Source organism: Dermacentor albipictus, chromosome 1, assembly GCF_038994185.2.
Source record: "Dermacentor albipictus isolate Rhodes 1998 colony chromosome 1, USDA_Dalb.pri_finalv2, whole genome shotgun sequence".
NCBI classification, from domain to species: domain Eukaryota; kingdom Metazoa; phylum Arthropoda; class Arachnida; order Ixodida; family Ixodidae; genus Dermacentor; species Dermacentor albipictus.
In genome coordinates, this window is record NC_091821.1 from 349,016,285 (window position 1) to 349,041,510 (window position 25,226).

General features: G+C 43.0%; 1 protein-coding gene and 1 long non-coding RNA gene across 10 annotated transcripts in view; one reads left to right on the forward strand and one right to left on the reverse strand.

Annotated features, from left to right (window-relative positions):
* LOC135896563 (uncharacterized) overlaps nucleotides 1–25,226 on the forward strand; it is a 94,927-nt gene that overhangs the window by 40,655 nt on the left and 29,046 nt on the right. For 2 of the 6 annotated variants that reach the window (XR_010562758.1, XR_010562751.1), the window contains exon 3: nucleotides 2,313–2,396. The exons of 3 other annotated variants lie outside the window; for them this stretch is intronic. This is a non-coding gene — a long non-coding RNA (uncharacterized lncRNA). Of the gene's footprint in view, nucleotides 1–2,312; nucleotides 2,397–6,937; nucleotides 7,522–25,226 lie in introns of those variants that run through there. One more of the 6 variants, XR_011511347.1, reaches the window with a different exon arrangement.
* The window catches only part of LOC135896166 (uncharacterized), a 95,324-nt gene that overhangs the window by 35,207 nt on the left and 34,891 nt on the right, over nucleotides 1–25,226 (reverse strand). For all 4 annotated transcript variants that reach the window (XM_065424616.1, XM_065424756.2, XM_065424567.1 and 1 more), the window contains exons 15-20: nucleotides 24,709–24,843; nucleotides 24,388–24,543; nucleotides 13,360–13,603; nucleotides 13,130–13,273; nucleotides 8,954–9,150; nucleotides 5,231–5,380 (exon numbers count right to left, since the gene is read on the reverse strand). In XM_065424616.1, coding sequence (XP_065280688.1) covers nucleotides 5,231–5,380; nucleotides 8,954–9,150; nucleotides 13,130–13,273; nucleotides 13,360–13,603; nucleotides 24,388–24,543; nucleotides 24,709–24,843 — 1,026 coding nt within the window. The remainder of the gene's footprint in view (nucleotides 1–5,230; nucleotides 5,381–8,953; nucleotides 9,151–13,129; nucleotides 13,274–13,359; nucleotides 13,604–24,387; nucleotides 24,544–24,708; nucleotides 24,844–25,226) is intronic.

Here is a 25,226-nt window from a genome sequence, read left to right on the forward strand (position 1 = left end):
AATACAGACGCACGGGCCCGTACCTTGAAAGCGATCTGCAAAAGTGGCAGAGAGAGACGTGTGCTGAGAGCTCCGTGAGCACTGTGTTCTCGCCGCTTCGTTGGCAGCGAAGCGAGAGGCAGCGCAAAGGTGAATTTGCTCGCTGCTACAGGCGCTATCTCAAAGGTCGTCTTACAGTACAGATGGACAGAGGGACGGTTTTCTCATTGGGGAAGTGTAGAAATTATTACGCATTTAAAAATTTTAATATTGCATTACCATGCTGCCAGAAGGCAAGTTTCGCTGTCTAAGCTCTCTCCTTTTGCCTCGACTAGCATCCACAAGAGACATTTCTTCCCTGCCTTCTCCCATATCAGAGCCAAGAGATCACATCATATTTACATCACTAGCTTCTCATCCCCCCCGCCCCTTCCCCTCTCTTTCTTAAAGCGAAGCTTTCTTTGCCTACCACTCCATAGTTTCGCCTGGGTCAGTTGGTCACTGGTTAGGTTCTCACTGAGTAGATTCACATTCACTTAAAAAAAAAAGTGTGTCCAGTGGCGGGGATTCAAACCTCGGCCCCCAGCAAAGCTGCTCGGTGCTCAACCATTAGGCCACAACTACCTGTACTCTCTCGTGTCAACATCAACCAGCTCTTTAAGATCACTGCTGCATAGTGATGATTATGATTCCCATATGTATGGTGGACTGGCCAAGAAGCCTGTCTGCATGTTGATGACAATGATTTCCATACAATGGCACATACCCGCAATGGGGGGTTGGCTAAGAAGCCAATGTTACATATTGTGCCAGCGCCAACTAACTCTTTCGGATAATCTCTGCGTGTGTTCATCATGGCTATAATTTCCAGACTATGGCACATATCCATAAGGGGGAACTTGCCAAGAAGCGTGTTCGCGTGTTGATTATGATGGTGATTTCCGCACTATGGCACATACCTGCAACAGAGGATTGGTCAAGGAGCAGGTGCTACATATCTGCCAACACCCACTAGCTCTTTGAGATGATCGCTGTGCATTGATGATGATTATTTGCATACTATGACACATACCCATAACAAAGGATCCACCAAGAAGTTGTTTACATGTTGGTCATGATGATGATGGTTTCTAAACAATTACGCATACCCTGAACTCCCCTGGAAGTTGGCCAAGAAGTGGGTGGTAGAATGGTATGAAGTGCGAAGAGGTTTTAAAAAACTTGATATCATGCCAACATCAACCATTTCAGATTATTGCCACATGTTGATGATGATTATGATTTTCACACTTTGGGGCCCATACCCATACCGGGGACTGGCCAAGAAGTGGCTGATGCAAAAGGATAGAAAATTGGGCGAGTTGGTACGACAACATATTTTTGGATTGTAGCGCGAAGTGACACAGACAGAGACTAGAAGAAGACAGGACGGGCGCACTTAAAATAAATAAGAAAAAAATTAAGAAATACAAGTTTATATAAGATTTGTCATTTAAAAGGTTGTCAATGTAAACTAGATGGTATGAATCCATCAGTGAAAAACAGTGCAAAAGAAACACGGACAAGGGATGAACACAGGACCTCCAAGGACCACATCCAGCCAGCCCTTGACAAATCCAATGTAGTGGCAGTGGATGCAGTGCGTCCAAAGGGAAGCACAATAGAGAAGCCTGGCTGCCTACACATCTCATACACAATGCATTTCGGCATTAGAATTACAGTGTTTTCGTACATGCTTCACTGTTGATGATATCAACATTACCACTTATTATGAAATGGGTTCTGTTGGTATGTTTCCTTGCTTTTAGATTGTTTTACATGGTATGTTTCATAATTCAGCTCAAGGGAGGAAGTTTATACCAATGCAATACATACAAACACATATACAGCGAAATCCTGATAATTTGAAATCTCTTAATTAAAATAGATGGATGATTCGAACTAGTCTGTTGGTCTCGGCAATGTCCTATGTCTCTGAAGAGAAAAAAAAAAACTCTGGCAAATTCAAATGCTAAAACTGCACAACGGTTATTTGGAATAAAATTTCTCTCTCCCATGTACCGCTTTTCAGACAAATCCGAGCCAAAGGCAAAGATTCAATGAGTCGCTAGCTACTGTAACGTTGCATGCCGTAAAAATGACAAGAAATAACAGACAGGAAGCCAAGAGCGAACCAGAGCAAGCAGAGGAGCATGCACCCTCCTTTCCCATGCAACTTAAAAGGATCAGGAAGGAGCTGTACTGCATGCTCATCTATGCCCCCTCCTAGCACACGCTTGATAATGCTGCTGTACAAGCTCACATATTCCCCCCCCCCCCCCCCTCTCCCCTAGAGCACGCTTGATCATATCATCTCCAACATTGGGCATGCAAGAGGACAGCACGCATCAAGCCACCATACTTAAATGACATGCAAGGTACGATCTTATCACTTGGACTCTATACAAAACCTAGGGTTCTTCTGGCACATATCAGGCGCTGATGGAGGAGAGATAAGAGTTTTTCAATTCAAGCCCAGTGGCGGTTTTTATTTTGTGCACTGTACCACATCATTGATAGGACACAATATTTAAAGGTGCTCACCTTAGTTTGAACTCCATTCTATTTGAATAAATTTCCAGTGTCCTTAGAGTTCGTATTAACAAGATTCTGTGGTATTAGAAACAGATTACTAAAAAATTTTTTTAGGGATGAAGGAACACCAGGAGCAGACACTACTCCATTAGCGAGGTTGTTCCAAGCTGTGATGCTTGCAAATTCGGAAAGAGTGTACAGTCATCACAACTTGAAAACAGTCTAATAAACCTACACCTGAGCTGTACTTAGATACAATGAACACAAACATAACAAGTTATCATATACATATAATGAAGTAAATATAAAGGTTTTCCCTCAGATATCAGTACGTAATGAATATATGCTTATAAGGAATATTAGATATAACAAAGGTATTTTCATGTCAGATATGAAACTTAGTTATAATGAAATTCGACTTATTCTGACATGGCACATGTCAATCATACAGCTCATATATGACAAAAAGTGCAGGTTTATCAATGGCAGCTTCTTGCCCAGGTTTCAGCAGCTCTCATTCTTCCTGAATGTTTTCATCAGTTGCTATGTTATTACAGAAGAAACACAAAGGATTCGAACAGGATAATTGTCTGAAAATATCAGCTTTATAAATTATTGCTGCCACCAGCAAATAAAGTGGTTTTAGAGCCACTTTGCTTTGGGTATTGTTTATCTGCAGATTTATGCTTGTTGAAATATGCATTAGGAGTCATTAGCAGTGTTATTGTAGTAGAAGGCTAAGCAAATAGTCTTCCTTTGTTTGGGTCTGCTGGTGTGCTAATGGAAAATGTTTCAGTATGTCTGTACTAACTGTGAATTCAAAAGGAAAGTAACATGCACGTTAGGATAGTTCACTGGATAGCTGAGCTGAAGTCTCATTGTGGTGATTTGCAGAATATCTATTACAGCAAATTAGTGGCTTGTAACAGGCATGACATCACTCAGCTGCATGAAGAACCTCTAAAACTCATGCCACGGAGCCACTGGCACTTTGGCCTTTTTTCCCATGAATTCTCTATATCAAGCCACTTTAAAGCACTGTTTCAATTTTAAATTGCCTCAGGTGATGTCCCTCAATAGGTAGACTCTGTTCTTACACACATGTACATAAATCTCTTCTTACACACATATACACTTGTGTCATGCAGTGGAGCTCACTACTGGCAATTTTTCAGAAATTTCCACATCCGTGTAATTCTGGCTAAACACTTATCAGTTGACTTTTCATAGATAAGTGGCTGTTTCTGGTGTAGAGAATGTCCACAAATGAAAATTTTTAATTTTCAAGAACAGGTAGAGTCTGTATAGAAAAAACTTATCAAACAAAGGTAAGGTATGTAAGGATGAAAGTAACACAGTGGTTGGCAGTCATAGTTTAACCAAAATGTAGTCCTGACATGTGCATCACTAGCTGTGCTACTAGACTGGCATCATTTGCAAACAGGATGAAGTTTCCATGTTTCATTTATTGAGCAAGCCAGCTTCAATAGTATCTAGTCACAAAAATTAAATCTACTAGTAGAAAATTCTCACCTCAAGTTACCTTGTGCCATAAAAATACTAGTGTTAACCTTTCATGTGTTTCTCATAAATGACGAATAACACAAAAATAAGCTTTTAAGATCTTTGATGTGAAGAACTCACTTTATATATAATTACTAATGAGTTGAAGTTAGGTTTAAAGTAAATGTATATGTGTCCACAGCTAGAGTACGCATCATCAGTATGGGACCCTGGTCATGACACCCTCATACAATCTCTAGAGGCAATACAGAATCGCTCAGCCCGTTTCATTCTCCAACTACCAAAGAACTGCGAGTGTCACTAACATGAAAGCTCTCCTACACCTCCCGCTGTTATCAACCCGCAGAAAACTATCTCACATATGTCTTTTTCATAAAATCTACTACCACAACGCATATTTACATTCTATCCTTGTTCAACCGCCACTATACAATTCATCTCGCATTGACCACCGCCAAAAGGTAAACATTCCGCGCTGCAACACCGTCGGCTTTTCATATTCATTTCTTCCCCAAACGAGCAAAGATTGGAATAACTTACCCACATTACTTACAAGCATAACTGACACCAATAACTTTAAAACCACACTTCAAAGTTTCATGTTATAAATTAATGTTGCAGTTGCTTGTTCTGTATAATAACTGTTCTTAAGCCATAATTTTAAGATATGGCTTGTATTTTTATATGATATGTTCTTTTCCTTCTTTCTTTCCATCCTTTTTGTTGTTACGTCATGTATTTTTGCCACGCTTACAAGTTCCTATTTATCATTCTTATTATTTGTATACCATGTCTTGCGATGTTTTTGCCATATTGTTGCCTTCCTTTCTTATTTTTCCTTGTTTTTTTTATTATTGACTTGCACGTATTTAGCTTTGACGCTTTCTTCTAAAGTTTTTGCTCCTTTGTACTACAATTTTTTTCTATCATCAACTATTGTGATTTGCCTTTGTATTTACCTTGTCACTCCCCTCTGCAATGTACAACCGTACCTTGAGGGTAGAATAAATAAATAAATAAATAAATAAATAAATAAATAAATAAATTTTTTCTCATTTACATTCGCTGAAGGTCCGCAGAGGGACCAACATTTTACAACAAATAAATATATGGCCTGCATAACAGATGTAATACTATAGCGTGTTTAACTTACCATTTGTTCCTGTGCAGCTAGATGAACCAGTCCATCAGGCACATTGCTGCCGAGCCTGTTTAGAAACTCTACAAGTTGTACTGAAATACTTCTGTTGTTGCTTGATAGTATCATGTGGGCCACTGGTCCTTCAGATGTATAGAAATTCTCCTAAAACATGCACACAGCAAGACACATTCATGTGACTGGCCAAATGTTTTGATACCAAAAAGAAAGGAAGGAGCAGTACTAATATACAAATAAGAAACTGAAAAAATTCTCTGAACTTATTGCTACCAGCGATAAGATGCCAAAGTAGCTAAATTTACTACTACAAAGCCTTTGCTTTCAAACCTGGTGTAAGATAGTGATTACTGATTCCTTCACTAATAAGCCACGTAAGGGGTTATTTTTCACACTTCGTTACTTTATTTATCACAGCCATGAAAAACATCTTCACATACCATTTCTGAAAATTCTGCCTTATATATTGCTGCCTTAGTCTGGCAAGTGGTGAAACAGTGGTCATGTGAGCACCAAGTGCCTCAGGCTCTACAGAGAAATGTCAGGCAGTCACCCGCAACTTTATCCCTTGTAATGTTTTCACTCATCAGTTAACTGTGTCACTTGCTGCCTTCTGTGTTCTTCAGCGTACACTACAACATTTAGAATTAGAATTCAGGTCGACATTCTTTTGGGGCAAATTTAAGAGTCATGTGTCAACTCACCTTTAGTAGACTGATAATAAAAATGCGTCACTTTATAAATAAATCGTAAAGTCAACAGAGCATTAATAGTAGGGGTGTGCGAATACCAAATAGTAGATTTTGAATCAAGACAAATCAATCATCAAATCAATCAATCTAATCAAGAACAAAAGCCTGATATCAAATGGGAATATCCAATATCAGAAAATTTATTACAAATTTTATTGCTTACAAATTTTGTGTGAGAAAACATGGGGCTGCAGATGCTCGAGAGTCTATACTAGCATTGAGTAACAAGAATGTTGCAAGCTACCAGTAGCTTAGGTACCTAGGGGTCAAGCTGTACAGTGTGGTCTGCTCTAATCAAAGGGAACACAAAATTAGCATGCCAGCACTGATTACAGCTCAGTTCTACGTGAAATTCTGGAAATAACTATACATATATTTATTATTATTAATAGTATGTCTGTTGAATAGAATCAAGTGCTTTTTTCCCTCTGAAGCTGAAGAAGTAGTGAAGCTAAGTTGTACTATATATCTTATTACATGTTTAATTATGGGCTTGTTTTATGGCACTCTTCTATTGCATTGAAACTTTTCATTTCCAGTTCCCCTCCAAAATACAAAATTGTTTTCCTAGTTTTACGGGCAGGTGGGCTATGCAGGTTATTGTCAGCTCATCTGCATGGCAGACTAAAGCACAGATCATGCACCACGTGACTCGACCCCTGCTTCACACATAGCCATCATCCTCGTACCCGCTGCTGAGCCTACCACAGTCGCATTGATGGTAAGAAGCAGGGGTCTCTTTATTGTCAGGTTTAATGTTATTTGCCATCTGTCGAATGTTCTGAAATAGAGAGGGCAACAGAAAATTTGCACAAGAACCCCCTCCTCCCCGCCCACACACTCTCTTTGTTGAGTCCATCCGCCATCCACGCAGATGTCTGCAGCTGGGTGGTCAGTGCACTAGTCACATAAAACTATCGCACCCACTGTGAAACCTATAATCTTGTTACAGGATGGCCAAAGCTACAGAATATGTACATCTACAAATGGCGTCAAGAACAGGAGGCCATCATACGGTGTGTTGCAAAGATGGCCGCCGTGAACAATGGTGGTGCAAGCAGCCATCCCTTACACTCGCTTTTGTTGGCGAAGTGGTTTGTTAGCTTTCCAATTATGGTGTATAAGCTGTGAGCATATCTGCATTGATTCAGTACCAAACTGTACCTGACTCACCAATGCGTAACAAAGCTGTGCCAATTAGGCCTAATGGCCTGTACGATTAGACTGACGGCAGTTGAAGCAGCGTTTGGGTTTGTAAGCATGCATACTAAGTCTGTCTGCGCACTTAAACTCGCACGTGGGCAGAAAGCTTTGAACTGTGTGAATATAGTAGACTCCCGTTAATTCAACTCCTGCTAGATTCAATATTTTGTTTATTTCAATCCCGATCGTAGGTCCTGAGCGGTGCTCATGAATTTCTATGGGCACAAAGTTTCATTACTTCATTATTATAATTGACCTTCACCAGATAATTCGAACTTGACCAGTTGGCATTCACATGCCTGACCGCAATAGCGACCTCTTTACTGGCAGCATCTGTCTCGACAAAGCTTAGAGGGACGGTGAATGCGTTCGACACGTTATCTCCCATTGAAAACGCCTATTTTCTGCTTGCCCTAGGAATACTTTCAAGCAATAATGGTAGCTCACAATGCCTGATTACAGTAGCTACCTGATTGTAATGCAAGCCATTTCTTTTTTTCTTTTTCAAGAAAATTGGGCTGAAAACTGCCTGCGCAATGCAGTCAGATGCGAAACTAAAATCACCTTTATGGCATTCTTATGCTTTACAGCATAACACGGATATATTGCGGCGAAGCGTGTTTTAAAAAAATGCTATGTGGCAAAGTCGTCTTTCAAAAACTGGCTGCCATTAAGCAGCAGATATTAGAACTTTGTCCATTTTGCTGGCTAAAAAACTGGGTACGCATTATTAGAGTTTCACTTTGTTTAAGAACTTTAATGGTACCTCTACATTAGTTTTCAACTTTGGACACATAAAAAGCAGGTGCGTGTTTGATACAGGGGTGTGTTAGAATCAGGCAGGTACTGCCAGATGAATCAGCACTATGCCTTGACGTTCTTCATGCATCTTGTTTACTTCAACCCGCTGGATAATTGAATCAATTCCGTTGCTATCTAAACAGAAGTCGACTGTATGTGTGCCTGAACATGTGTATCCAATATCATGTATGTGCCTCCCGGTGGCTAACCAGCCCAATTTTCACACATGCTTTTGAGCTTTCTGAAATACAGGCTACCTTGAATTCTGAAATACGAGCTGCTTTTGTCACCGTTCTCTTTGTATGCATTACATGATTATTTCGATCGGCCCTGCCAACCAACGAATCTTGTACTGACTGACACTGTACACTGTAAAAAGGCTGCCTGCATTATAAAATCGAGCACACTGGTTCTTTCACTCAATGTACCAAATAAAGGGAAAATGAGACATCTACCCAATCATAGCAATTGCTGCGATTAGGTGGATGTTTAATTTTCCCTTCATTAATCATTTCTCTCCACCTTGCAGGTTTCCGCAGAAAGATTTCGCCAATATACCAAATATTTGAAAAATTGAATAGTTGATATTCGATTCACACATCAAATTATTAGAACATTGACTAAGTTTGATTTAGTGATATACTAGTTTTTGTATACCCCTAATTAATAGCAGTGTATCAGTGCCAAAACAATGGAAAGGCACATGAACAAATAGACACAGACATAGTAACTGCTTGTGTGTCTGTGTATATCTGTCTTTTTGTCCATTTTTTGCTATGCTTAACAAAAGCAGTCTTTGTGTTCTAAGTGCACCTATTTAATGCCCCTTTCTATGTCTGTGCTCCACTGCTTCCACAATTCAACATCAAAAGTAGCAAATGTTATAAAGGCACTGTGCCAGTATCTATACTGCTAACTTCAATTAAGTTCTTGCACTAATTAAATGAGTAAGTTGAAAACTTACCTTATCTATGAATGAGCGCATATGGTCAGCAATGCACGAGTACCGAAACCCAAAGTTGAACTCGGATAATTTGGGTATGTCATAGTGGACAAGAACAGTAGCATCCCGAATACTGGTCAAAGGCAGCACCTTGTCTTGGATCACAAGAATGGGCATGTTGACCTCAGGATGCTTGGATGTCCATTCATTTGACACTTCTGCACATTAAAAAGTGCCATTCATTTAAAGGGGCACTAAATAAAACTATTAGGTCAAGCTAGATCAATCTATTATTTATATATAAGTCTATCACCGTTTTATGTGGGCCATATGTGACTTCAGTACATAAAAAATTGCCGCCGAAGGTACCACTGCTGCTCCTTAATTGAAACCTACCATGCCACAACGGACGAGTTGATGTAATCTTTTTGGGAAGTGACCTCCCTCTATGGCACTCTCTATGAATCAGCCAGTGCCGACGTCACAAGAGAGGTATCATAGCTTACAAAAGATGGCACCACCCCAATATTTTAGTTTCATAATTTTGTCACTTACAAAAGCTCTGTTCTCTCTAAAAATTATGAGTTTGTTATTAAAGAAGCATAATCTTTCAATCTAGCCCGACTTAATACTTTCCTTTAGTATCCATAACACTGACTTTACAAAAGCCCAATGTTCCCACTAAAGTCAGAAGTTTGTGTTGTCAGCATAACCTTTTTACCTGTGTTGTTGTCATCCACAGTTCCTTTAGTGGACTTGTTCCTTATCAAGAAATTTTCCACAATAACTACGATAATGCTTTTGTAGTTTGTGGACCCTAGTACTTTCTGCATCAGGCTATAAATGCAGCTAGCTTGTCTGCATGAAACATGTGGTGTCTACAGGCTGACATATTAGCTGGAAACAACTTTCACATTGTTTATTTGTAAGCTGATTGGTTTATTAGTGCATAAATAGAAGAAAAAAATTATTGTGATGCCCTGTTCGTATCACCGTTTTATGTACTAGGAAACCACGGGGAAGGCGGGAGATGGAAATTCAAGACAATGAGCAAAACGAGAACAAGGTGAAAGCAGGAGCCAACATTTCGACAAGTGGACTTGGTCTTCTTCAAGGCGACGTATGCTTTCCTCGCCACAGTATATATAGGTGGGGTTCTTCTAAAGGGGAGAGGGTGCAAGGCGGGTGGGTGCAGCAACGAGCGAAGGTGTGTCAGCATGTCGAATTGAGAATTTGAGCGTGAGCGTGAGAATTGAGAAGCAAAATAGCGGGTGTCTATCTATAACTCTGAAGGCCTGCCAGTAAACTCATTAGGCGTCTTGGTGCTCCTACTGTGACCGGAGACAGCACATGTGCCTGTGTAAATTAACCTTTTTCGCATGAAGAAAATTACACATGCAAACTGTGGTTACTTTTAGTTTTCTACAGATGAGCGTTCAGAAAAGCTAAGAAAATTTTCTGTGGGCTTTCAAATGTTTATGAAGATGCACACTAGCTCCGGTGAGTTTAGGTGCCGACAGTTCTCTTTCACTCCAACAGGCGAAGTTCCTGTCACCACATTAACAAATGTAAGCTTGAATACAAAAGTTTGGATGGGGCACAAGATACTCTGCATTTAAGGAACACAATAAAACAGTTAATATTGCAGTAATGTAAAAGTATACCTTGCAGTGGCAGTGGGGTCATGAATCGATTTTAAGGGAAGAGGGCACACATTTGGCCAGTGGCTGGGCAGACGAGTGTTGTCACACGTTGCTTACGCCACGCATCCCAATAAGGAGAAATTAGGGGGTAGGGGAGGAGAGGGGGCACGTGCCCAGTGTGCCCCCCCCCCTAACACCTTGAATTTTTTGCTTATATGTCACTTTGCACTTGTCAACCGACATTTTACATATTTGTGCTGTACATTATTTCTGACGGGACAAATGACTGACATCGTAACACATGTCGGCAGTAACTAAATTTGCTTTGACAGGTGGCCTTTGTTTCTTTGATGCAGGAGCTGCAGGTAACTCATTTGATTGTTTTTCCAAATAGCTCACTGAATAATATAACGAACAAAGTTTTATTAGATGAAAATGTGAGGCAAAAAAGACAAAACAATTCAATTGAAAGTGGAAGCATCGAGAACTACACTGCTTCACCGCATAACAGCAGCATTGCGGCGAAGCTAACTTTAAAGGCAGATACTGCCATGTGAATTAATTATGTTTCAGTGTTTTTCCGCCTTTCGTCTAATTCCACACACTGGATAATTGGACCAGCTTCGTCGGTCCCATCAGGAGAGAATTAACAGAAGTCGACTACACACTGTTGTTTCACTTTACACTCACCTTACTGAGAAACCGTTGTCACTTGTACCAGCTTCTGTGACAAAGTTTTGTGCGCTTGAAGTTTATTACGGCCCAAGGCTGATTCATGCTTATCGAAAATGTAATTCCAGTAACGATATGCTTAGGTCTGATGACACGCTGAAGATATCCAGACCTGCTAGAGCCACTGAAAGGTTTAGCATAGCACCCAGAAGTAGGTGTGACATTGCATATTCTACATATGGCCTAGTATACATGATAAATGCTGAGATAGTAGCCTATATTTCGCTGGCTTGAATGTCACATACCTATGTTCTTGGGCAAATAAAACACTTAATCATAAACAGATAATTTATTAAAGCTAAATATATTAATTTCTCCCATGAAACAAGTTTTGCAAAATCTCCCAAATTGTGCTAAACTTGGAAATACAAGTAATGCAAATCTGTTCAGGGAAAAACCTGTTTAGGAAACAAAAGATAATTTCAAGAACCTTCTTTCCTGTCAAAAGCATCCAATACACTTATCGCTTTTAAAGCTCCTTACTTAAGTCAAGCTGAGGAAATGTACAACACTGTTAATGTAAAATATATTTACAATTTTTAGACTTTTGGGACAGCAACACTATAAGTTGCAAACAAGTAAGAAAAATGGTACTAAAATCACTGGCTATGTTGAAGAGATACTCCTCTAGATACCTAATATGTGAACCAGAAGCATGGAAAGCTTACAAATGCCACATGAGTTCAGTAGGCAAATGCCAGAGTTCATGAAAAGTTCAGGAACTTCAATGTAACGAAATTTTCTATATAACAAAGTATTTATCTTTTCATTTTCTCTTGTTCATAGAACACCATGTATTTAGAACCTCAATATAACAAAGTGTTCATACGCAATTTCAATATAACGAAATCTCACTGCTGTCACAAAGGAATACTGAAACAATAAATGGAAACTTCCATGGACACAGATGGTCAAATGATTGAATTACAAGAGGTTGCTTGAGAATGCACCTCTCAAATTGGGTGCCCCACAACAAGAGCAGCCGCCAAAGCAGAGCAGCATCATGTTCCGCATAAAGTCGAAGTGCAACAAGATCTTATTGCATCCGGCGCACTGTGAACGTTACATGTGAGTAAGAGCGTGCAAGGGTGATGTAAGAAAGCTGTTGGCTTCATGGCTTCACAAGTGTCACCTTCCCGCATGAGCAAAGGGAAAGAAGAGGAGGGGAGCGAGCTTGTGGTAACGTGATTAGGCGTGTGCGAAGAAGTGAGAGGTAAGTTGGCGCATGTCTCGTTTTCTGGCGCGGTTGTGACTGCGCATGGCTGTAAGCGTGGCTGAGCACATACGCAGCCACGCACCCTGCTTTAGAGGTAAACTGTCACGTGTACAAAAAGGGCCTGCTGGGACAGTGCAGCATCATGCTTCCCGCATATTTAGTAGTGGAGATTGCATACTCTTGAGTTCGGAGACCCACTGAAGTGAAAGGCAGATGAAGCATTCGCTCCCCACTACTAGCGCTCTTCATGATAGCATTGTCTCAGTGCGAGCGACACTATCAGCCACAGGGGCGGAGTGGAGATGAAAGCATGTCTGGCTTCACTTAATGCATACCGCCAATGGGAACATATTGTCGACATGGCATGAAACCACATCAGTCACCACCGATCTCAAGTTCAACAAAATTAATTGTTCTCCCAATTGAATTTGCTTTTTTTCGATTGCCCGATAATTCAGAAAATATTGCAGCCCTTTTCCATGTAAGAAAAATTTATCGGCGACTGCACTTATTTACATAAAAAGTCAAATTCCTATACAACAAAATTTCAGAAACAAATTGCCAATTTTATCGACTTCGTTATATCAAGGCTTAACTTTACCTTACCAGAGATCTTGGCCACGGGAAGCTCATCATGAAGCAGCAGGGAGTACAAGTCATGCGACGTGAGCAACTGATGCACAGCAATGGCCGTCTCTCTTTCTGCAGCGCACACCACCACTTTTCGGCCAACGCTATCTTTTACAATTTCTGTTTCAAAGACCAAAAGGAGCACTTGTTTCAGCAAAGGGATACTGGATTGTCTCTAAACTGCCTAAAGAAGACATTGCACTCACTTAATAAAGCATCATTCTGCGATAGTGGGTCAACATAGCAGATGACTGTGGGCACTGCTGCATAGACGGCAGCCTCAGAGAACGATGAAAGGATGACCAGGGGAGTCTGATGCATGAGTGACATACGTAAAAAGCAGTCCAGGCTACTGGTCCACATTGTTGAGCACACTATAATTTGAGGAAGGTGGAGACGAGACTTGCGTCGCTCTTGGCACTGCTGAAATTCATTGACCACTGCAGTCACCTGCGGAGAGGATTGTGGCCACATCAGGCTTCAGCATTTTATGAAATCACAAAGACATTGCTGCTTTTATAATCTTATCGCACAGTACACAACTCTAAGCACGGCACATTCAATAAGCTTCTCAGGAGCTCGTCAAGAGGTTTCCAAAACACAAAACAATAGTTTTTGCCAAAACTACAAGTAATGAATTACACACTTGGGACTCAGACAATACCTTCTCACAAGCTTTAATGCAGCAGGCTTTTTTAACAGAGCTGTGCATGGTTAAATGTCACCCTACTCTTAACCGCAGCTTTTCCTTCTCTCTCCAGACTTCAGAAGTGACTATGCCATTACAATGAAAGTACAGGCAATGTCCAAAACATTGTACTACGTGTACTACGTGTACTACGTGTACTACGTGTACGACATTGTACTATGTGTCCTTGCCTCTGCTTACACATAATGATACACATTGGCTTACAAGTATCAATGAGGGAGAGCTTTGGTGCTGCTCTGGCAAGCCGTTTTGTGGCATATTCACACGGGAGCTATACGTGCATCTCACTCCTCCTAGCGGAAATGCTGCACATGGCTTTTCGATTCTCACATCCTTTCTGTCCATTCCCTTGCCACCTCACTCCCTTTGCTCTAAATTGCCTGACAGCAAGCTTCTCTCTCCTTATAACCAAACAGGCACACAGGAGCTGGCCCAAGCTGGAACTGCGTCACAGCTGTAAGACGTTCAGTTGGGTTTTATTCTACAACTAAAATCCAAGCAAATTGCCTGATAACAAGCTTCTCTCTCCTTATAACCAAACAGGAATACAGGAGCTGGCACCTCTTCCAAGCTGGATCTGTGTCACAGCTGTAAGACTATTATCAGTTGGGTTTTCTTTTACAAATAAAATCTACGCAAGTTGATTCAGCCAGAATGAACTTTCACACAAGAAGATAGCCTTATCAGCAAGCTGCTGCTGTTGGGACGATTAGTGGGAACATGATTTGTGATAAGAATGTTGTGACCACCACACACTGTCGAGTGACAAACTTGCCAAGACAACTGAAATTAAGCCCAGGAAAGCACAGGGAAATGTAGGAATAATAATAAGAAAGGGAAATGAAGAGAGAGCGATTGATTTACAGAAAAGCAGAGAGGTCGGCCTGAGCTATAACTTGCTCTGGCCTGCTACTCTACACTGGGGAAAATGGATGGGGAGGAAAAGGGCTGATGAATAATGATGATGGTATTAGGAAGAGATGCGTATATACAAGTTCACAAAGTTGTAGCATCTATAAAGCCACACGTCCAGCCCAGTGGCTTGGAGAAAGGCTATAGTGGCACTTGTTATCAGGGCTGCGCTGTTTGCATTAGGCCAAAGGTCTAGAAGAAACTCGTCTGATAGCAGCCTTTTATTGACGTTTGCAACTGAACAGACGAGTTGCTGTCGTTTTTCCATGTACTTGGGACACACGTAAAATATATTGTTACGGTTAATGTTAAACCGGCTTTATTCAAGGGACGAGATGGATGGTAAAGTCAAGATGGCGTCCTGAGGCTGCACCAGCTCACTTCTTCTTCCTCTTCTCCTCGCCCGGCTCATGCCGTAGCAATCCCCGGTTGCCAGACGAAGCCCGCTGGGCAAGTCCAAATCACTCGGAAGGCGTAGGGTGAAACCGCTTAAGACGGGCAACATGTACTAACTGGGCCCGGCTAGACCGACGACCAGTCGACGTCAAGCGTGCCACTACGTACGTCAAGTCACTCAAGCGATCAACAATGACGAATGGGCCCGTGTACTGGGGTAAAAACTTTTCGCATAAGCCACGTTTACGTTGCGGAGTCCACAACCACACAAAGTCTCCTTTGGCGTACGAGACAGACTGGTGTCGGCTGTCATAGCGCTCTTTCGATCGGTCTTGGGATGCCACAGTACGAAGACGAGCGATACGCCGGGCTTCTTCGGCAAGACAAAGCGTCTTGGCAACAGAGTACTCGCTGTGAAAGTCAAACGGTAGTATAGTGTCAATGCAGCTTAGCGGTGAACGGGCGTAAAGGAGATAAAAAGGACTGTAATCGGTCGTCTCATGCTTTGCAGTATTATACGCATAGGTGATGAAGGGGAGTACGTCATCCCAGTCCTTGTGATCGGAAGATACGTACATGGCCAGCATGTTAGTTAGAGTTCTGTTCGTACGTTCGACAAGCCCATTTGTCTGAGGGTGATAAGGCGTTGAATGACGGAACTGCGAACTGCAGAGACGAAGCAGTTCTTCTACGGCGTCCGCAACGAACTGACGACCGCGATCGCTAATGATCACACGGGGGGGACCATGTCGAAGAATAATGAATCGAAGCAAAAACGTTGCAACGGACGCAGCTGTTGAAGATGGCACGGCCGCCGTTTCCGCGTAACGGGTCAGATGGTCGACACATACGATCACCCATCGGTTGTCATTAGATGATCAGGGAAATGGGCCCAGAAGATCGATACCCACTTGTTCAAATGGCAGGCGAGGCGGCGGCAGAGGTTGGAGAAGACCTGGCGGAGCGGTCGTAGGGCGCTTGTAGCGTTGACATTGTTCGCAACTGGCGACGTAGTGCTTGACCGTGTCCCGCATTCTGGGCCAGTAAAAACGCTCCTGTGTCCGGTTCAAAGTTCTTATGAATCCTAGATGGCCAGAGGTCACATCGTTGTGCATGGCTCTCAGTATGTCCGTTCGCAGACTCTGCGGCACCACCAGAAGGAAGCGTGCGCCTTTAACCGAATAATTGGTCTTGTAAAGCAGGCCGTCACGGACACAAAATCGACCGGTGGCTCCAGGACGCGATGCGGCTACAAATATAGGTTCCAAACCAATATCATTTTCCTGCTCTACTTTGAAAGTCATCGAGTCTGGGAATGTAGAAGAAATGGGAGCAAAACAGTCATCAAAATTGTCTTCGTCACACTTCGTCGTCGTCAGAGGAAGGCGGGAGAGACAGTCCGCATCTGCGTGGCGACGCCCGGACTTGTAGGAAATAACGAAGTCGTACTCCTGCAGTCGAAGAGCCCAACATGCCAGTCGTCCACTCGGGTCATGGAGATTCACCAACCAGCACAACGCATGGTGGTCAGTAATGATAGTGAACGGGCGTCCGTAGATATAAGGTCGAAATTTGTGGACAGCGAAAACAGCTGCCAAGCATTCTTGCTCGGTCACAGTGTAATTGCGTTCCGCCTTAGTCAAAGAGCGACTAGCATAAGCCACAACGTGTTCAGCTCCTTGATGACGTTGCACAAGTACGGCACCGATGCCGATGCCACTGGCATCAGCGTGCACTTCCGTAGGTGCGGATGCATCGAAGTGACGCAATATGGGCCCTGATGTTAGTAGAAATTCTAGCTGACGGAACGCGTCATCGCAAGCCGATGTCCAGTTGAAAGGGACGGCTTTTTGGAGAAGACATGTTAGGGGGTACACCACGTCGGCGAATCTTGGGACGAAGCGCCGAAAATACGAGCACAGGCCCAAGAAACTCCTCAACTCCCGCACTGACTTCGGTGCTTCGAAGGAGCTGACTGCCTCAATCTTCCGCGGATCTGGCCTCACACCGTTTTTGTCGACCAGATGCCCAAGCACTAACGTCTCGGTTTCTCCAAAACGACATTTCTTGGCATTTAGGATCAAGCCGGCTTGTTTGACACAATCCAGAACAAGATTGAGACGGCTGTTATGTTCACTCAATGTGCTGCCAAAAATCACCACATCATCGAGGTAGCACAAACAAATTTCCCATTTAAGTCCTCAGAGGATAGTATCCATGAATCGTTCGAATGTTGCTGGCGCGTTACAAAGGCCGAACGGCATAACGTTAAATTCATAAAGACCGTCTGGTGTCACGAAGGCCGTTTTCTCCTTATCGTCTGGGTGCATGGGTACCTGCCAATACCCTGATCGCAAATCCATTGATGAAAAGTAGGCAGCGGAATGTAGACAGTCGATGACATCATCAATTCTAGGAAGCGGATACACATCCTTTTTGGTGACCGCATTCAGTTTCCGGTAATCAACGCAAAACCGCCACGATCCATCCTTCTTCTTTACTAAGATTACTGGTGCTGCCCACGGACTAGAAGACTCTTGGACAACCCTTTTCCGCAGCATGTCTTTCACCTGTTCAGCAATAACTGTCCTCTCTGCTGAAGAAACGCGGTAAGGCTTTTGCCGAATGGGGTGCGCAGATCCGGTGTCAATTCTGTGGCAAGCACGGGAACGAGGGAGTGAAGCCTGCTTGTCGCCTTGTGCGAAATCGAATACAGAAAGATGTGCCCACAAAACTTGTGCGAGAGCGCGGCGCTCATGTGAGGGCAGTGCCTTGTTGATCATTCGTAGGATCTGCTCTTCAGAAATGCTTCTTTGGGGATCGCTAGCATGAGACTGCTCTTCCTCGCTTAGCACTGTAATGGGGCTGTGAGTAATCTCGTCAAATTCAGCAAGCTTCATATCACGCGGGAGAACGGCAGGGACGCAAGAACAATTGAAAGCCCACAAATTGGAGGCGCCATTCACTACTCTCACGACAGAGCGTGGTACAAGTACATCTTTCTTTGCGCAGCTCGACGTAAGTGGCTGGACTTGCGCGTCAAACGATGAAAGGTCGGCAGCAGCGAAATTGACAGGGATACGTGACAGCGACCAAGGCGGTAGCAGCAAATCGTTCGAAACAACACAATAGTTTTTCACTGGTAAGGATGTGTCGGCAAGGGTGGCGAGAAGCGCGCTATTCAAAGTAATTTCGCCTGTGCCACAGTTAACGGATGCACCACAATCCTGAAGAAAGTCAATCCCGAGAATCACATCGTGAGTGCATCGCGGCAGTACGAGAAATTCTGTTTGAAGATCTTCTCCTCCGAATAAAACACTTGCAACACAAATACCAAGGGGAACTAGGCACTCTCCGCTGACACCACGAAACGTCACACCATCATTCCACGGGAACATAACTTTCCTACTCAGCCTCTCTTTGAAAGTCACACTCATGACGGAAACGGTAGCACCACTGTCCACTAATGCCGTTGCAGGTATACTATCAATTAACACACGCACTTTGTTCTTCACCATCATAATAGGCAGAGGAGTATTTCGCAGATACACAGACTGTCCGGCGACCTTACCTCCATCGGCCGCGCCGGCTAGTTTCCCGACGGTGGTGGAGACGTAGCACGTCGCCGTGGTGACGGTGAACGGTGTTGGCGACTGGTTGGGGGCGTCAGGCTGCGGTCAGAAGCTGGCGAGCCACTCCTTCTACTATACTGACGGAAGGTATTCCGAGGTGGCGCGCCTGTGGTGTTTGCAGGGTCTATCGGCCAACGGTCGTCGTAACTATCACGTTCAAAATTATGCCAAGTTGGTGGTGGGCCATATGTTCGGCGAGAAGATTCGGCGAGGACGTGGAGGAATGGCTCACCCACTACAAGCGTGTGAGCAAGTACAACGGCTGGAACTCCACGACTCAGCTCGACAATGTGGTTCTGTTCCTCACAGACACGGCGCTAGTGTGGTTCGAGAACCATGAAGATACGTTCACAACGTGGGACAGCTTCGTTACTCACCTCACAGAGTGCTTTGGCGATTCCACCACGAAACGGAAGCGGGCGGAGCAGACATTGCTTCAGCGCGCTCAAGTCCCAGGTGAGACCTGTACTACGTACATAGAGGCGATCCTGAGGCTGCACCAGCTCACTTCTTCTTCCTCTTCTCCTCGCCCGGCTCATGCCGTAGCAATCTGATCAAGTGTTTCTAGTACTACCTCACAGTATTCACAGTTTGGGCTAGTATCACTGCAACCTATCAAATGTCTATAATGGTTGGTGAATGTGACACCAAGGCGAATCCGGTGCACCATGCTCGTTTGGCTTCTTTTGAGCTTGTGGGGCGTACAAAATTTCATTTCTTGGTCCCATTTGTGTATTCGCTTGTGTTGTCAATCTTGTTCGGTCCAGTGTTCCAGCGTATCGTTGCGCATTACGTGACAAAGTAGGTCGTTTGTGTCTGTTCATGAGAACAGAATGCGTACTTCATAAGCATTATTTAAAGCAGTTTTCGCTTCAGCGTCTGCTAGTTCGTTCCCTATCACATCACAGTGTGAAGGTATCCACTGAAAGGTGACATTGTGGCCATTTCTATTTGCATGGTCGAGATGCTCTGTAATGTCTATAGCCATAGAATAATACAGGCCTCATCTGAGGAAACAGTCAATCGTTTGAAGAGCTGGCTTTGAATCGCAGAATATCATCCATGCGTGAGGAGGCTCCTCGGAGGGAAATCGAAGGGCTTCATGCATGGCTACTAGTTCTGCAGCAGTTGATGTTGATCTATGGTCTAGTTTAAACCGCCGAGCGATAATCATATGTGAGATGATGAAGGCTGCAGTGGAGGCATATGGTGTGACAGCGCTATCGGTATACATGTGTACAGTACCTCCGTACTCTGCAGAAATGTGAAAGAGGGTGAGTTGCTTGAGGCCGGTAGATGCAACACATGACTTCTTTGTAATTCCAGGGATCTGCAATATAATGAAAGATTCAGGCAGAACCCACAGGGGTGTTCTCGGAATACAGGCGGGAGAAAATCTTGACGGCAGACAATGATAAAACGATAGAGTCCTTGAAAAGCTGGAACCTGGGTGTGTGGCAGGGAGCGATGACAGAGGATGGTGCCTGTGTTAACTATGCCCAATAGGCGCAGTATGGAAAGAGTTAAACAAAAATAAATTAATGTGTGGCCAATGCGGGGATTTAACCTCTTCCACTGAGCTCTAACCATTAGGCCACAATCGCACACATTCTTCTCTTGCTCCAAGGCCAGCTAGCTTTTTCAAACACTCGTTGCATGCACCCTATGCCACTTTGCCATAGTGTTTCGCTGTGACAGCTCACGCGTTAAGGCATAGTGTTAGACTACACAATATCAGTGCATGCACCCGGTGCCACTTAGCCATCTTCTTTCCTTGTGACAGCTCGCACTTTGAGGCACCATGTTAGACTGCACTATCTCCAAGGCGGGCCTACTTTCCTATGTACTCTCCACGTAGCATGCTCTCGTCGACCTTGAATTATTAGTAGATGGCTGATACAGACATGCAATGGCCTTTGCTGCCCTCTAGGCCCACGACCATGCCAGCAGGCACTAGTGGTCCTCTGTGCCATGAAGCCAAGAATTATAGGGCCAATGAAACCGGTGACACTATGGGCAAGCAAGGAGATGAACACAATGAGAAGCAGAGTGTACAAAAAATGCTGAAGCACCTAGTAGAGTCAATGCACATGATTCTCGGTGGTCTCAAAACTCCGGCCGCTAAAAGTGCCCTACAAGTGCTCGCCGTGCTAGAGCAGCTTATTGCAGCTCTTTATATGCTATAAAATTTTGTTTGGCACTTGTGCTGTTCACGCAGGGGAAGCCCACACACCAGCTTCGTCCTAGCGCCTCTATCTTTAAGTTCATTTGAATTGGTGACTACAGACTTGATACAAAACCTGATAGTGGCTTCATGGATGACATTTGTGAATGTTTATCATCAGAGTGTTGAACTTGCTTTCACCTTTGCGCATCCCTCTTGCTGTGTCATCATCATCCCTCATCACACCTTTATGTCCCCGTTCCCCCTACCCCTGTGCAGAGTAGCAGGCTAGAGCGCCTTAGCTCAGGCCGACCTCTCTGCCTTCTTTCAATTAAATTATCTCTCCACGTAGCAGCTTGTACTACGTGGAAAAATGTAGAACATTGTACAGACTTCTTTATAGCCCAAATTAACCAAGTTTTAACATTTCTTTGCCAAAGCACAAATGCCGTCATAGTTTTAATATACACCACATGAAATAGCCATATGTACATTTGTACAATTGTATAACACATAGTTGCTGATGATGTCACAATCCATGCTTCTCTCCTTTACGCTTGTCCACTGCCTATGCAGAACCCAGCATCACCATGTTGCAGGCTCGCGTCAAGCAGCCAGCGTAGAAACGATGCCATAGCCATCACATAATCATCTACAACACGGTTGTCATCATGCTGCTGGTGTCACACACACATGTATGTTCATAATCCACACCCACAATTACTCAATTACAGGAACATGTTGTTCCACCCAGTGTCATTTTGCAGAAACCTAAAAAATGCTGGACAGCCAAGTAGTGGTACCTGCAAAAGGCTTCAGATAATATAGGTTCCCACAGTGCATAGGATTTGCACTTCTTTTTTTTCCTGCACCGCTTACGGTCTCCTAAATCTTGCCTTCAACCGATGGATCGAACTCCTAGGAGCTTGGAAGTTCACACCAAGCAAGAGCATGACGTCTTCGACCTTCTTGCACAGCATCTTGCAGTCAACGTTCACTCCAGCCCCCAAGGCCCCCTCAAGCCATGTTAGACTTATCTCAAGCTGCACATGATGTGCAGTTTTTGCCTCCTTAGCATTGACATTAAAGCAATGAACATTTTTCATTATTGGTCATGTTGACTGACAATCGTGCACAGGGTTGATTGTGCCAAGCTTAACTAACTGGCGAAGTCAGTCTTTTTCCTCTTCGGCTCTTTGTCCATCTTTCGCAGAATATCTAGCTTCTCCTTGGATTACGGAGGCTTTTCCTCTCACAACATGATGGCAATGAACAGCATAAGTGACTCCTTCCTATTACTAGGGATGTGCGAATACTAAATAGATTTCTAATCAAATATTAGAAAATTTTAAACAAAGGTTAATGCTTACAAATGTTTTGCTAGAAAATAAGGTGCAGCGCATGCTCAGGAATCTCCTAGCAGTGCATAACAAGAATGTAGCAAGCTATCTGTAACATAGGCACACAGAAATCAAGATATACTATTGTGTTCGAGTACTTATTCGAGCACATAACGGCCAAGCAATGCATCGGCATTCTTGCAACAGCTCAAATAACGAGCGCAACAGGGAGAATGCACGCCAAGAGAGATGCCCGTCAACTCGCAAATGATGAGTGCGCAATGCGTCTGGCTACCTAGACACAACTAAGAGATCAACAGTTGCGTAACCGTTCTTCAATATTCACCGTATCCGCATCGCTATCTCTTTGCCGCCAGGTGCATGCGTCGCCTGCATAGGCACTATTTAATAGCTGCTAATAACAAAATTGGGCAACTACCAGCCCTCGGGCTTCGCCAAGATAACTTTGAGGCTATACGCTAGGCATATATAGTCAATTTAGCCCAAGTGAAATTTCATTGTAGTTGGCCTTGAAGGCCTAATCAGCGCTGCTTCATCAGGTGTGGGCGACTAAGGTTAGTTCGGTGCCGAATCAACACAGATCTGTACACAGCAGCCATGCAGCACTTGGAAAGCCAACAAGCCACCTTGCAAACGAAAGCAAGAGGCGGTGGATCAATGAGGAGAATTGGAGGAGAGGGTGTAGCGAGCGTTGCACAAATTTTCCGTGACCTTCCAGACTATAGATTTTTGGACATGCGGCAAATTACGCTGAACCTGACAATGAAACATCACGGATGGCACCTGATATTTACCAGCAGTGCCAGCTATGCGCAGCGTGGTGATCGAGTCACGTGATGCGCAGTCTTTTTGTCTGCCACGCAGATTGGCCTTACAATAACCTAACTGCTCTAAAGTTGGTTTAGCCCTTCTGAATTTAAAAAAAAAAAAAAATACTTCCTATGCAATAAATAAAAGAGTGCCACAATACACAGGCCCATTATTAAACTTAGAACCTCAGTGGTCTTTAGTACAACAGAACGTCACTAATTCATTAGTTTCAGAGGGAAAACTAAACATTTGATTCTATTCAACAGAAATTCTATTGATAAAAAAAATATTTTCCAGGTCTTCATACATATTCTAAAACTGAGCTGTAATCAGTGCTGGAATACTAATTTAGCGTTCCCTCTGATAAGAGTAGACCGTGCTGTATATCTTAATTTTTATGTACCTAAGTTACTGATAGTTTGCAATATCCTTGTTATGCAATGCTAGGAGGCTTCCGAGCATCTACAAAACTATAATTTCTTGCCCAAAGTTTGTAAGCATTCAATTTTATGAAAAATTTTCTGATATTCAATATTCGATTCGATAATCAGCATTATTTTTTTCTTTGAGTTAATATTCGATTAAAAATCTACTGCTTGGTATTCATATACCCCAAGTTATAAGTGGACTGCACTGTAATTACAAGTGAAGTAAATGTAAATCAGCGCCTTTATCTTGTGTTACTACTTATTTAGACAATTGCATTAATTCCGAATCGAAACACAAATACTTACCTGATCTACGCATGCACCCTACATCATGTAATCAGCTGCGTATAACCTCGCCGCCTTCCTGCTTACCCCCCCTCAAGGTAAATAAGGCTCTTGTGTGAAGGCCATAGCATCAAAATTTTGAAATAATGTTACATCTTGGTCAGCATTTGTTAAGGTTTTTCAGCGTGATATTTTCTGACTAGACAAGATTTCATCAGACTCTAGACTTCACATAGACATTTTTAATCTTTTTTCAGTACCAATCAATCATTTCTTGCGCAATGGCACCACAGAAAAAGCCCGAGACAGAAACAAAGACATGATAAACATAAGTATCATGTTCCAGGTGCCTGTGTTCACCATGTCTTCTTTTACATCTAGTGTTCTTTCTGTCGTGCCAACATCCAAGAAGTTAAGTTAATTCGTCCAGCTTTCCATACTTCCAGTACAAAAGTTAATATTCCTGCGAAATTAATAACATGCAGTTGTTCTTGTGGTTTCTCACTTCTAGAGTTCACACCAATCAGACAGTCATACCTCCACAGTGTACTTCTCTAGTAGCCGTTCGCCATCATCCAGGACCAAGTGACAGCACCGGTATAGGTTGACGATCAGTCTGTTGTAGTTTTTCAGAAAACGTAAAAAGCTGTGGGGAGTAGCAACAAGTATGTCACAGCCGTTGATGATTGGTATCTGGAGAGAGCAGAAAAAGAAAAATAAGCTTGAAGGTTGCAAGCAAACTCCTATAGAAAAGAAAACTGTTTTGATCAACAAAGCAGTTATTTATGAGAGGACCTCCGTTATATATGAATTTTACAACATATTGCACACTCCGCAGAGGAAGTGAGGAGTGCTCACCTCTTTTCCAGCTTCTGACCCTCCAGCATAGAGGACACAGCACTTAGGACTTTTGTCCTCTTCAACCAGCAGGTTAACCTGCTCGTAAATGCGGTGGGCTCCTTGCCATGTAGACGTCAATATCAGCATCAGGGGCTGCGAAAAAAGCCTGCTATTTCAGAACCTGCAACACCTATTAAACAGCAAGCACTACTGCAAATATCAGTACGCCTCTAGTAGGAGTGAAAAGTGCAAGTGACATTGCACCATAAGGATACGTTATAGCAAACAACACCTACATTAGCTAACACACTCTCTTGCAGTACATGTGAGCACACATCTTATTTCGTTAGTCAATTATCTGTTGTTTTTCTTTTTTTTTCTTTTGTTAATCTAGATATCCGTGGATAATTGCGAGAATAAGCTGCCGATAATTAACATGCAGTCATATCACAGTTATTTTTCAATATTTTTACATCATTGAAGAGAGGTTTGCACATGCATTACTTGCAATATGGTAAGTTGGAGATAGGTTCTGA